This window comes from Babylonia areolata, chromosome 16 (genome assembly GCF_041734735.1).
Source record: "Babylonia areolata isolate BAREFJ2019XMU chromosome 16, ASM4173473v1, whole genome shotgun sequence".
Taxonomy (NCBI): Eukaryota; Metazoa; Mollusca; class Gastropoda; order Neogastropoda; family Buccinidae; genus Babylonia; species Babylonia areolata.
This window is the reverse complement of record NC_134891.1, coordinates 30,200,385-30,215,079: the sequence shown is the minus strand read 5'-3', so window position 1 is coordinate 30,215,079 and position 14,695 is coordinate 30,200,385. Positions and strand designations below refer to the sequence as shown.

At 46.3% G+C, this 14,695-nt stretch overlaps 1 protein-coding gene across 1 annotated transcript in view; it reads left to right on the top strand.

The window, feature by feature from the left end:
- The first annotated feature begins 4,899 nt into the window (after positions 1-4,899).
- The window catches only part of LOC143291039 (uncharacterized), a 52,427-nt gene continuing 42,631 nt past the window's right edge, over positions 4,900-14,695 (top strand). Inside the window, exon 1 of the mRNA XM_076600623.1 lies at positions 4,900-5,175. Within this exon, the coding sequence (XP_076456738.1) occupies positions 5,076-5,175 (100 nt within the window). The 5' untranslated portion in view covers positions 4,900-5,075. The remainder of the gene's footprint in view (positions 5,176-14,695) is intronic.

Below are 14,695 nucleotides of genomic sequence, written 5' to 3'. Positions count from 1 at the left end.
TGAACTATGTGGGAGATAGACAGAGGGAAGAATATAGCACAATGACTGAACTATGTGAGAGATAGACAGAGGGAAGACTATAGCACAATGAGGACTGAACTATGTGAGAGATAGACAGAGGGAAGACTATAGCAGAAAGAGGACTGAACTATGTGAGAGATAGACAGAGGGAAGACTATAGCAGAAAGAGGACTGAACTATGTGAGAGATAGACAGAGGGAAGACTATAGCAGAAAGAGGACTGAACTATGTGAGAGATAGACAGAGGGAAGACTATAGCAGAAAGAGGACTGAACTATGTGAGAGATAGACAGAGGGAAGACTATAGCAGAAAGAGGACTGAACTATGTGAGAGATAGACAGAGGGAAGACTATAGCACAAAGAGGACTGAACTATGTGAGAGATAGACAGAGGGAAGAATATAGCACAATGACTGAACTATGTGAGAGATAGACAGAGGGAAGACTATAGCACAATGACTGAACTATGTGGGAGATAGACAGAGGGAAGAATATAGCACAATGAGGACTGAACTATGTGGGAGATAGAGGGAAGAATATAGCACAATGAGGACTGAACTATGTGGGAGATAGACAGAGGGAAGAATATAGCACAATGAGGACTGAACTATGTGGGAGATAGACAGAGGGAAGAATATAGCACAAAGAGGACTGAACTATGTGAGAGATAGAGGGAAGACTATAGCAGAAAGAGGACTGAACTATGTGAGAGATAGACAGAGGGAAGAATATAGCAGAAAGAGGACTGAACTATGTGACTATATGTTTCTGCAAGCTGGGGTGGAGCGGGGGTCTCTGATATAACAATCTATATGTCATCAGTATCGACAACCAGGCGACGAAAGCCACATTGTTGTTATCATCAAATCCACATAGACAGTTATATTTTATACTAAAGTGATAAGAAACTCTAGGGAGAGCTGGACGGTACAAAGTCTGCAGAGAAGCAGCCCCCCTCAGTCATGTGTTTCGGCGCTTAACTCCTTTCACTCTAAGGGGGCCGGGCCGCACCCAGGTCATGGATGCCCTTGTATTGCTGCCTTTTTTCTTTTTGTTTTTTCCTGGTCCAAAGCAGGTTCGAACCCGCGCCTCCAGGGTGGTCGCCACTTCAGGACTGAGTCACCTTTTCTGGCAGACGTTTTAACCACTGAGCCATCGTACGCCAGTTTGAGTAGGGAAATGTAATCTGTATACGGATTCAGAAGACAGTGAGATGAAATAGGGGTTCTGAGCACCTTGGTTTTGACTTTAGCCTGTCGAGTCAAGCATGGCTTGGTCCTGGCTCACACAGGGGCTGTGCACCGGATTGTTAGCACTCCCCTACCCCCCTCCCCACCCCCCACCCCCGTACCCATGTCTGCACAGAGGTAGAGACGCTGTACACAGGCTGGAGATGGAACAATGGCGGTGCCACTTGACAACATTAAACAGCGATCAATTAAGGGACGCAACTGCGGCTTCTGCCAAAGATTGGGGCAGGTTGAATTGGTCTCCCCTGATCTTATGGTCCAATACGACAGGCCAGGCAAAAGTGGACGATGTTGAGGCAGGGGGCGGGAGGGAGATGGGGGTGGGGTGCAGGGGACATCTTGGGACCTGGGAGGGGGGTGGAGGTGGGGGTGAGATACAGAAAGAATACAACAGAGAGAGAGAGAGAAAGAAAGAAAGAAGACAGAAATGAAAAGAGAGGCATGGGGGACAATGATGGGGACCTGAAGGCTGTTCCCTGAGGTGATGGGGACCTGAAGGCTGTGAGTTCCCTGAGGTGGTGGGGACCTGAAGGCTGTTAGTTCCCTGAGGTGATGGGGACCTGAAGGCTGTGAGTTCCCTGAGGTGGTGGGGACCTGAAGGCTGTTCCCTGAGGTGATGGGGACCTGAAGGCTGTTAGTTCCCTGAGGTGATGGGGACCTGAAGGCTGTTAGTTCCCTGAGGTGATGGGGACCTGGAGGCTGTTAGTTCCCTGAGGTGATGGGGACCTGAGGGCTGTTAGTTCCCTGAGGTGATGGGGACCTGAAGGCTGTTAGTTCCCTGAGGTGATGGGGACCTGGAGGCTGTTCCCTGAGGTGATGGGGACCTGAAGGCTGTTCCCTGAGGTGATGGGGACCTGAGGGCTGTTAGTTCCCTGAGGTGATGGGGACCTGGAGGCTGTTCCCTGAGGTGATGTGGACCTGGAGGCTGTTCCCTGAGGTGATGGGGACCTGAAGGCTGTTCCCTGAGGTGATGTGGACCTGGAGGCTGTTCCCTGAGGTGATGGGGACCTGAAGGCTGTTCCCTGAGGTGATGGGGACCTGAAGGCTGTGAGTTCCCTGAGGTGATGGGGACCTGAAGGCTGTGAGTTCCCTGAGGTGATGGGGACCTGAAGGCTGTTCCCTGTGGTGATGGGGACCTGAAGGCTGTTAGTTCCCTGAGGTGATGTGGACCTGGAGGCTGTTCCCTGAGGTGATGGGGACCTGAAGGCTGTTCCCTGAGGTGATGGGGACCTGAAGGCTGTTAGTTCCCTGAGGTGATGGGGACCTGAAGGCTGTTCCCTGAGGTGATGGGGACCTGAAGGCTGTTCCCTGAGGTGATGGGGACCTGAAGGCTGTGAGTTCCCTGAGGTGATGGGGACCTGAAGGCTGTGAGTTCCCTGAGGTGATGGGGACCTGAAGGCTGTTCCCTGTGGTGATGGGGACCTGAAGGCTGTTCCCTGAGGTGATGGGGACCTGAAGGCTGTTAGTTCCCTGAAGTGATGGGGATCTGAAGGCTGTTAGTTCCCTGAAGTGCACGATCCGCACTTCATGCATCATTTCTCACTCTGTGTTAGGGTCACATTACTCTTGCTCTGTGTTAGGGTCACACTACTCTTGCTCTGTGTTAGGGTCACATTACTCTTGCTCTGTGTTAGGGTCACAGTACTCTTGCTCTGTGTTAGGGTCACATTACTCTTGCTCTGTGTTAGGGTCACATTACTCTTGCTCTCGGCAGAGGACATGATATGATTCTCGCCTTATGCCTATTTACCCCTCCCCCTCCTCCATTCCCCACTACTTCTAGTGCTAAGCCCAGAGAAAGAAGAAGAAATATTAAATCTTTGTCTTATGCCTACATACACTCCTCCACCAATATTAAACTCACATAAGGTGGGGGAGGGGGGTATTCTTGCTTTATGCCCATATGCATTCTCCTCCAAATGTTATGTTTACAAAAGGGGTTTGGGTGGGGGTGATTCTGGCCTAATGCCCCGAAAACCCCAATAATCTATTCAACACAGCCATTTCACCAACTCTAGGAAGACGTTGTCAGGAATGGCCAGAGGGCAAAACTGATGCAGAAGTGAAGCTACTTATAGAAGAAAACATCATCATATACACAGATGGCTCAGTCACCAAAGACCAGTCTGGTAGGGGATTCACTGTGAAACAAAACAGAAAAAACAATTGAGAAGAGAATGTTGCCAACAAAGTCACAACCTCCAGCCTAACGATAGAAGTTGAAGCTGTGACACATGCCCTCCAGTGGCTATCGTCCATCCATACGCCCGGAAACCAACATGCCATGATTCTAACGGACTCAATGAACCTCATACAGAAAATTGAAAGTGGAATGGGAAGCCCAGAGTAGCATAAGGCAATGCGCAACTTTCAGATTAAAAAACTTACATGGTCATACTGCCCGGGACATGCAGGTGTTAAGGGAAATGATCGAGCTGACAGACTTGCTGGTAACGCAACAACAACGAGAGGCCTACATCTAGGAAAATCGGAAATCCTCAGAAAAGTCAAAGAATACCAAAAAGAACAGGTACAAGGCCATCACACCATCGATCGCCTCAAAGAAATAAAGGTAGAAAGAGGGAGCGGCCGTAAGTCTAGCATGAAAGGTAGAGCACGATGCTTTGCATATCAAACGAATATTGGCATCATTTCCAACCTAACTTTGCGCTCTTCAAAACGGAACAGAGCCTCTGTGGGCTTTTCCAAATGCAATAGACTGAGCAACACACTAAACGCCACGTTCCTGGCACCAGAGATCTTTTCCCACCCCTCTTGCGGCCAATCAGTGGCAGCCTGTGTGTGTGTGTGTGTGTGTGTGTGTGTGTGTGTGTGTGTGTGTGTGTGTGTGTGTGTGCGCGCGCGTGCGCGTGCGCGTGTCTGTAAACAGGTGTTGCTGTAAAGTGTCTGTAAACAGGTGTTGCTGTAAACAGGTGTTGCTGTAAACAGGTATTGCTGTACACAGGTGTTGCTGTAAAGTGTCTGTAAGCGGGTGTTGCTGTAAAGTGTGTGTAAACAGGTGTTGCTGTAAACAGGTACTGCTGTAAAGTGTCTGTAAACAGGTATTGCTGTACACAGGTGTTGCTGTAAAGTGTCTGTAAGCGGGTGTTGCTGTAAAGTGTGTGTAAACAGCTGTTGGAAACTGTCTGTAAACCGGTGTCGCTGTCACGTGTCTGTAAACCGGTGTCACTGTCACGTGTGTGTAAACAGTTGTCGCTGTCATGTGTGTGTAAACAGTTGTCGCTGTCTCGTGTTTGTAAACCGTTGACGCTGTCACATGTGTGTAAACAGGTGTCGCTGTCACGTGTGTGTAAACAGTTGTCGCTGTCACGTGTTTGTAAACAGTTGTCGCTGTCACGTGTGTGTAAACAGTTGTCGCTGTCACGTGTTTGTAAACAGGTGTAACAGGTGTCGTGCGGAGAGACATCCGTGTTTCAAGTCAGCCTGCATGACGATAAAGCGGCTGACAGCAAGCAGGGAGGAACAGTGTGTGTGTGTGTGGTGTGTGTGGTGTGTGTGTGTCCCGTGACGAGTGTGGGCCACTTAGCGAACAGCACCCCCTGCATTCATCATGGCGACAGGAGGCGGAAGGCGGGCAGTGCTGGCGGTGACGCGGGAGGCGGTCTTCACGCCGTCAATGCACGTCACGTGGGGACCTGCCCGGAGAACGGCGTCCTGTCCCCGACCTGTCGCTCTACAGCCCGTGATTCGCGCGGCACAGACCGGTCTCAAAGCACAGAGCAGTGAGCAGCACAAGACAGCCGACAGCAGACAGCAGACAGCAGGTGGTGAGGGGCCGTGGCCATGAGGGTGACGTATTGCCTGCTGGTGACGGCCACTGTCTTCCTGTTTCCCTCACTCACCGCCTTTCGTTGGACCTCCTCCCTCCACACACAGCCTGCTGGTGAGACCTCACGTCACAGCTTCTCTCTCTGCCGCTCTCTCTGCCTCTCTCTCTCTGTGTGCCTCTCTCTCTCTGCCTCTCTCTCTGTGCCTATCTCTCTCTGCCTATCTCTGCTTCTCTCTCTCTCTGTGCCTATCTCTCTCTGCCTCTCTCTCTGTGCCTATCTCTCTCTGCCTCTCTCTGTGCCTCTCTCTCTCTGCCTATCCCTCTCTGCTTCTCTCTCTCTCTGTGCCTCTCTCTCTGTGCCTATCTCTCTCTGCCTCTCTCTGTGCCTATCTCTCTCTGCCTATCCCTCTCTGCTTCTCTCTCTCTCTGTGCCTCTCTCTCTGTGCTTATCTCTCTCTGCCTCTCTCTCTCTCTCTGCCGCTATCTCTGTGCCACTCTCTCTGCCTCTCTCTGTGTGCCTCTCTCTCTCTGCCTCTCTGTGCCTCTCTCAGAGTGCCCCTCTCTGTGTGCCTCTCTGTGCCTCTCTCTCTGCCTCTCTCTCTCTGTGCCTCTCTCTCTCTGCCTCTCTCTGTGTCTCTCTCTGCCTCTCTCTCTCTCTCTGCCTCTCTCTCTGCCTCTCTCTCTCTCTCTGCCTCTCTCTCTGCCTCTCTCTCTCTCTCTGCCTCTCTCTCTCTCTGTGCCTCTCTCTCTGTGCCTCTCTCTCTCTGCCTCTCTCTCTCTCTCTGCCTCTCTCTCTCTCTCTGCCTCTCTCTGTGTCTCTCTCTGCCTCTCTGTGTGCCTGTCTCTCTGCCTCTCTGTGTGTGCCTCTCTCTGCCTCTCTCTCTCTGTCTCTCTCTCTGTACCTCTCTCTGCCTCTCTCTCTGTGCCTCTCTGTACCTCTCTCTGCCTCTCTGTGCCTCTCTCTCTGTGCCTCTCTCTCACTGCTTCTTTCTCTCTGCCTCTGTGCGTCTCTCTCTCTCTCTGCCTCTCTCTCTCTGCCTCTCTCTCTCTCTGCCTCTCTCTCTCTGCCTCTCTCTCTCTCTGCCTTTCTCTCTCTCTCTCTGCCTCTCTCTCTCTGCCTCTCTCTCTCTGCCTTTCTCTCTCTGCCTCTTTCTCTCTGCCTCTGTGCCTCTCTGTGTGCGTCTCTCACCCCTCTCTCTGCCTCTCTCTATGCGTCTCTCTGTGCGTCTCTCCCTCTCTCTGCCTCTCTCTCTGTGCCTCTGTCTGTCTGTGCGTCTCTCTCTGTGCCTCTCTCTGTACCTCTCCCTCTGTGCCTCTCTGTACCTCACTCTCTGTACGTCCCTCTCTGTGCGTCTCTCTCTGTGCCCCCCCCGCCCCCCTCCTCCTCTCTCTCTGTTACTCGCTTCCGTTTCGTGCAGATGTGTGATATTTTGTCTGTCAGTTTGTCGCTGTGTTATACTTGTACCTTATACATGTATTGAGTAAAACAACATTTATATGCGTTGGAAAATAAATATTCATTCATTCATTCATTCATTCATTCATGATCTCTCTCTCTCTCTCTCTCTTGTAATGCTGTTTATTTTCTCGTCTTTCTATGAACTTGTTTGTTTAACATTTAGTTATTTTCTTGTAGTTTTTCTTCACACCTTTTCTTTTGACATGTTTCCCTTTCATTCATTCATTCTCTGTCTGTCTGTCTGTCTGTCTATCTGTCTCTGTCTGTCTGTCTGTCTAACACTGCACCTCCCTCTGTCTTTTTCTCTCTTCCTCAATCACGACCTCCTCTCTCTCCCCCCTCTCCCCCTCCACCCCCTCTCTCTCTCCACATCTCCCCTCTCTCCCCTCTCTCCCCCTCCCCCTCTCTCTCCCCCTCCCTTCCTCTCTCTCTCACCTCTCACTTATACACACTCCGCCCCACCCCCTCCCCCTACTCTCACTATTCTCTGTCTCACTATACCTCCTTCTGTCTCCCTCTGTTCTTTTCTTAAACTACCACTCCCCCCCCTCTCTCTCTGTCCATCTTTCTTTCTCCATCTCTCTCTCTTTCTGTCCATCTCTCTTTCTCCATCTCTCTCTCTCTCTCCATTTCCTGTCTTTTGATCACTCCCTTCCCCCTGTCTCTCACGCACACACACACACACACACACACACACACACACACACACACACACACTCTCTCTCTCTCTCTACTTTTGTTCAAAATTGTTTCGGATGGTTAATGATGATTTTGGTTTGTTTATCGTGATACCTGGTTCCCTGGTGTTTATTTTTGACAACAGTGAGTGTGATGCGCTTTGTTTTGCCGTGATTTGTACCTGTGTGATTTGAGACTGTGATAGCGCCTGTGTCGATTTACATATTGTTCATGTCACTTAGTCTTACATATGAATGTTTTAGCCAATGTCATTTGAAACTGTTGACTTTGTACATATTTTACGACACTTAGTCTTACATATGAATGTTTTAGCCAATGTCATTTGAAACTGTTGACTTTGTACATATTTTACGACACTTAGTCTTACATATGAATGTTTTAGCCAATGTCATTTGAAACTGTTGACTTTGTACATATTTTACGACACTTAGTCTTACATATGAATGTTTTAGCCAATGTCATTTGAAACTGTTGACTTTGTACATATTTTACGACACTTAGTCTTACATATGAATGTTTTAGCCAATGTCATTTGAAACTGTTGACTTTGTACATATTTTACGACACTTAGTCTTACATATGAATGTTTTAGCCAATGTCATTTGAAACTGTTGACTTTGTACATATTTTACGACACTTAGTCTTACATATGAATGTTTTAGCCAATGTCATTTGAAACTGTTGACTTTGTACATATTTTACGACACTTAGTCTTAAATTTGAAGATTTGATTATAAAGCGCGGTGAGGTACTGTGCTATGTAAGCCTGCATTTTATTATTATTATTATTATTAGTAGTAGTAGTAGTAGTAGTAGTAGTAGTAATAGTAGCAGTAGCAGCAGTAGTAGTAGTAATAGTATTCTCATCATCATCATCATTAATGTTATCGTGGAGTGAGTGGATAATGTCGCTTCGGTAATGTGACTTTTTGTTGATAGATTTCGATATATTCACGGCGTTTTTGGCGACAGTATATTAATTGTCGTCCTGATCATCCGTGACAGTCACCCCTTTGCCGTGGGGCCTGCTGACTTTACACACTGTCCACATTGCTTACCAAACAACTGCTGAGAACTGGCCTCAGTACAAACTTTATTCAAGAAACTGGGACTATGGGGAATAAAGCAACACGCACGGTTAAGAGCTGAAGAGTCAGAGAGACGTGATATCCGGACAGCCGGTGATTGTCATGTCAGAGAGACGTGATATCCGGACAGCCGGTGATTGTCATGTCAGAGAGACGTGATATCCGGACAGCCGGTGATTGTCATGTCCGAGAGACGTGATATCCGGACAGCCGGTGATTGTCATGTCCGAGAGACGTGATATCCGGACAGCCGGTGATTGTCATGTCAGAGAGACGTGATATCCGGACAGCCGGTGATTGTCATGTCAGTGACGGATGACAGAGAACAGGGTCAGTGTCATGTTCTTGGTGACTGTCAGTTGCTGCCACTGTTCTCGTCAACAAGTGACCTTTGTTCCGCTGTTTGTGTCATAGTGGTCGTTTCTTTACCATACTGTTATGTTCAGTAAAAGAAACAAAAATATTTCGATGCACACTCGCACACACGCACGGACGCCAGGAAGCGCGCGCGCGCACGCACACACGCACACACACACACACACACACACACACACACACACACACACACACACACACGGACTGAGAGACAGGTAGATGAAATGAAAGCAGGTGTCGGTTTTACTTTCACATTCAAGGTGTGGAAGCGTGCGGACAGATCCATAAACACCTCACCACATGTATTGGGAAAAAGGAACTCATGGTCACCTTCGCATAACCCATCGTGTTGATCAGACCTTGAAAGCCTATTCTATGTGTGTGTGTGTGTGTGTGTGTGTGTTAGATAAACGGAGCGGCAGTGTTACGTAAGCCGTGTGTAAGTGTGACACAATCAGTGACATCAGTCATCAGCGTTCTGCTGGTCCTCGGGTGCAGATTGTATCAGTGCAATAACAACGTCCTTCTCTCCGCTCACCAGCCGCTCACCTGCAAGAACACGCCGAAATTAGACAGCAGCACAACACGAAACAAAGGCAGCAGCACAACACGAAACAAAGGCAGCAGCATAACACCAAACAAAGGCAGCAGCATAACATCAAACAAAGGCAGCAGCACAACACGAAACAAAGGCAGCAGCATAACATCAAACAAAGGCAGCAGCATAACATCAAACAAAGACAGCAGCATAACATCAAGCAAAGGCAGCAGCATAACATCAAACAAAGACAGCAGCATAACATCAAACAAAGGCAGCAGCATAACATCAAACAAAGACAGCAGCATAACATCAAACAAAGACAGCAGCATAACATCAAACAAAGACAGCAGCATAACATCAAACAAAGGCAGCAGCATAACATCAAACAAAGACAGCAGCATAACATCAAACAAAGACAGCAACACAACACCAACGAACACAGCAGCACAACACCAAACAAATATTAACAACAGGCATTACGATATCATTGTAGGTCCATCGTTCCCTAGCAGCCAAATATCCTCCTTTCCTAAAAACAATACTATTATCTTTATTTATGTCAACCTTTTAATCTAACATAATAGCTGCATTTTGTAAACTACGTAACTGATTTTGCAAGTCAACAACAGTTTCAGATATCAAAATGACATCATCAGCCAGTAACAGTATAAACAACTCAGAGGTATCAAGCGAAAACGTTGCACCATGTCGTCCATTTCTAATCACTTCAACAGCTAATTCGTTTATAAATAATATTTATTATAAATAATGAAAATAAAACAGGGCTACAAACGTCTCCCTGTCTGTCACCTTTCGTACAGTTTATAACATCTGTTAATCTATTCCCACATTGTACACGAGCTCTCACGTTAGCATACATACTCTTGATACATTTAAAGAGTTTCCTTCAATACCGTTTTTTTAACAGAGTAGGCAAAAGAAAATTTCGGTTAATTGAATCAAATGCCTTTTCAAAATCTATAAAAGCTGTGTATAGTTTTTGATTGGCAGCAAACTGTTTCTGAACTAGAGACATTAAACATATGGTCTATAGTGGAAAACCCTCTCTTAAAACCTCCTTGAATATCCTTTTATGTTACCCAATTTTGTAATCTATTATTTATCACCACACTGAAAAGTTTACTGCTGGTGTCACACAAAGGAATTCCCCTATAATTACCAGGATTATTCACTTCTCCTTTCTTAAATATTGGAATGATAATAGATTCAGTCCATTTGTCTGGAAAGATACCTTTGTCAAACAATTCATTGAAGAACTTAAAAAAAAAATCAAAAAAAATCAACAGTTTGATGACAAGCATTCTTGAACAGTTCGCCAATTATTCTGTCGGGTCCTGCAGCTTTTCTAGGTTTTATATTCCTAAAGACAAGTAAGACTTCCTCTTTCGATATCGAGCGATTAAAATAATAAAAATAATCATCATCTTCCACACTATTACCCGCCATATCATTTGAATCAGTTTCCTGTTCAAGCAGTGTTTCAAAATGGCTGTACCATTCGTCTACTGATATACCGTTCCGTACTTGTCTACGTTTTGGAGAGTTTTTTTTAAACGTTATTCCAAAATTCCTGTTGGATGTGAACTGACTGAATTAAAAACATTTAAAAGATAATCGTTAAACAGTTTCTTCTTCCTTCGCAGTATATTTATATACTCACGTCTGGCAAAACAATACCCACTACGATCATCTGCAGCTTGCGTTCGTCGACATTTGTTTGGTTTAAATAATCTTTAATTATTCAGCAATACACATGATTACATTGCAACGAATGACGACATTTGTTTGGTTTAAATAATCTTTAATTATTCAGCGATACACATGATTACATTGCAATGAATGACGACATTTGTTTGGTTTAAATAATCTTTAATTATTCAGCAATACACATGATTACATTGCAATGAATGACGACATTTGTTTGGTTTAAATAATCTTTAATTATTCAACAATACACATGATTACATTGCAATGAATGACGACATTTGTTTGGTTTAAATAATCTTTAATTATTCAACAATACACATGATTACATTGCAATGAATGACGACTTGTAACATCATTCTCCGTTGCGAAGGCAACGATCTCTTAGAAGACGACATTTTTGGTTTAACTTTAATTTTCGCTACACATTTCATGCCATGATGCAAACATCAACAGCTTGCTTATACTGTCTGATTGTTGTTAAAATCTGTCATTGATCAAATCATTTATGCATGACTGACAAAAACACACGCAACTCTTTACATTTGTTCAGTAATCACGGACAAGACCAAGAGAAAGAGAGCAAGACGGGGACTTGAGACGAATGAAAAGTAAGGTTAACGAAGTATTAATCAGAAAAAAAGATTGAAACAGCTTTTAAACATTTAATTGGCCGACATTTCACAAATCGTTATTAGTGTTGATTGTAATTTCGATTACATGCTTTCAAATGGCAGGAGAACATTTCACTTGAAAGTTGGTGGAGGAGGTGTGGTTAGGTCTGGATTGTGATAGACATAGCTAGCGGTAGAAGCTCCGGTTAGCGAAGCAAGGCGTCCGTGATTGAAGAATGGTGGTGTGTTCGTGGTTAGTTGTTGTCGGTGGTTTTGTAAGCATTTGAACTGACTGCAACAACTTACACTGATTGTTCTATTTGAGATACACGCAATGTGTGGGGCCCACGAAAAATAAAAAAGACACAGACGGAGCAGGAGATGACGAGATATGGATAGGAGGACAGAGGGTAGGGAGATAAGTCGGAACCCTGCAGAAGCAGACAAAGAATCAACACCACCATCACACAATCAGAGCCCTGCTTTAATAATTATGTTATTTTGGCCATGACAGATCATTTTCACGTTGTGTGGTGATAGTGCTGATGAAGGGGTGAAGTTTTTTGTGTCATGTCGTGCCGACGTGTGAATTGTGGTGAGTTGCGATGTGAAAAGCAGTGATTGAAATGGTGCGTGGCCCGCACGGTGCGTCGAGTGTATGTCACGGGACATTCGTGGTGCTCGAGTGTGTGGACTGCTGCAATGGTGGCCAATAAGTGCCACATACTCGAGGACCATCACAGGAATAGTCTTGACCAGGTGTCCAGGTACAGGAATGACCCTGTGGAGAGTAGCAGCTGTACGACACGGAATTTATGAGCACCTGTGACGTCAGAGTACCAATTCACGTAAGGACCAGTGTGCAGCAACGACAAGGCAAAAGACGCAGATATGTGGATGGATCATGAGGAGGTAAGTGAGATGTCCATGATACGACAAGCACATGTCACTATTACTGCAAGAGGAAGGCAAAAACCATTACGAAGGAAGATGTCCATGAAAGATAGTGAGTAAGGCCAAGTCATGTCCACTGTGTGCGCAGAGGAAGTGTCAGTGATAGGGACCATATGTTGACAACAGTTTCAATGGAAAGAGACCACTGTGTCCTGATAGCGCCTATGTCAGTAGGAAACCTTGAGTGTGACATAATAAGTTTCAAGTAAAGATACAGTGGCGTAAGGCAACGTGTCACAGTGGAAAACCATTTAGCAATGACCAACAGAGGGCCACTTGAGTCAAGGACCAGGGATTGTTTTACAGTCTAGTGGGCAGCCCATCAACTGTGAAAGGAAAGACCACCATCGGCCGACCTCCCCTTCCTGCAGTCACAATGGGAGGACCTGCACACAATTCAGCAGTTCTAGGCCCGGACACCACTCCATTATCGTCTCTGCTTCGCTGCGGATCTAGGAACCTACAAATGTCTTCTTCTGCAGTGACCTCCTCTCAGCGATAGATTCATACTGAAGGAATACTTTTAACCGCTATTCACGGCGTGTTTGTCAAGGAAGGTGATCAAACTTTCCCCTCAACCCAACGCGAACCTCCCACTAAGTTGTGACAGCCTCAACCATGCTAAACACACTACTCCACTGGAGAAGGAACCACGACACTTCTATTGGAGGAAATCAAAAGAACACGCATGGATCGTGATATGAACGAATGTATGACTGAGAACCAACACAGTGGTAATCAATGGTGGATAGAAACAAACGCAAAGTAAAGATATTCGCTGGCAAAATGACCAAACAGTCTATGCTGCCCCAACGTACCATGCCTACACAGTCAGAAATTGCAGTTGCATAATTATTACAACAACCGAAAAATCTTCACACAGATTTATGCTCAGCAAGTAGTCATTGATGGTGATTGCTGTGGAACGTTTCGCGAACAGTCAAGAGCATCATCCTAATACCACTTTCAAACTTCCCTATTCGGATCGGCTCAGGGTTACAGGGTTTTGAGTGGCTTTTGGTCTGGTGGTGGGGGGCCGGCATGCTGTGCACGGAGTGGGAGCAGATTCGACAGGACAACCGGAGTCCTATCGCCATCTAGCAAGTCACAATTTATCAGGTCTCTTCGTGCAAATAGAAGGAAAATGAAGAAACTAAAGCTGAAACAGAGCCAAAGAAAAGAACCTGAAACTGAATGCAGAAAAGCTGACCATTGGAACACAGGAGGTTGAATACTTTGGCCACCTCGTCACATCACAAGGTCTGAAGCCAGATCCTGCAAAGGTTTCAGCCATCCTGAACATGCCGCCCCCATCAGACCTGAAGGAACTCCAAACAATCCTTGGGATGATCACATACCTGTCCAAGTTTGCCCCACAGCTCTCTGAGATCACAAAACCCATGCGAGACCTGCTCAAAAACGAGACCGAGTTTGTATGGGACACACCTCAGCAGGCAGCATTTGAGAAAACCAAGCACATGATCTCATCCCAACCTGTTCTCGCATTCTTCGATCCAGCAAAGCCAGTCACACTGTAAGTGGATGCCAGCCAGCATGGACTAGGAGCCACCCTCCTTCAGGAAGACAGGCCAGTCGCTTTTGCATCCAAAGCACTGAACGAAACGGAGCAGCACTACGCCCAAATAGAAAAAGAGCTGTACGCCATCCTGTTTGGGTGCAAACGGTTCCACCAATACGTCTATGGCCGACAAACCATCGTCCACACAGACCACAAACCGTTGGAGGCGATCATAAAGAAACCCCTGTCAACTGCACCACCCAGACTGCAACGTATGCTCTTGCAGTTGCAAAAATATGACATCAAAGTCATCCATGTCAGTGGACAAAGCATACCTGTGGCCGACACTCTGTCCCGAAAACACATCCCAGTTGACCCAAATGACCAGATGAGCAAAGACTTCGACACTCAGGTGCATGCTGTCATGAAGAACATGCCCATCAGCGACAACAAGCTAGAAGAAATACGGAAAGCGACAAAAGATGACCCACAGCTTCACCACCTCAAGACATACATCCAGCAAGGATGGCCAGAGACCAGAAAACAATGCCACTCCAGTGCCATAGAGTTCTGGAACTACAGAGAAGAGCTCACCATAATCGATGACATCATCCTGAAAGGTGAAAGGATCTTCATCCCAACACTGATGAGACAGATCAT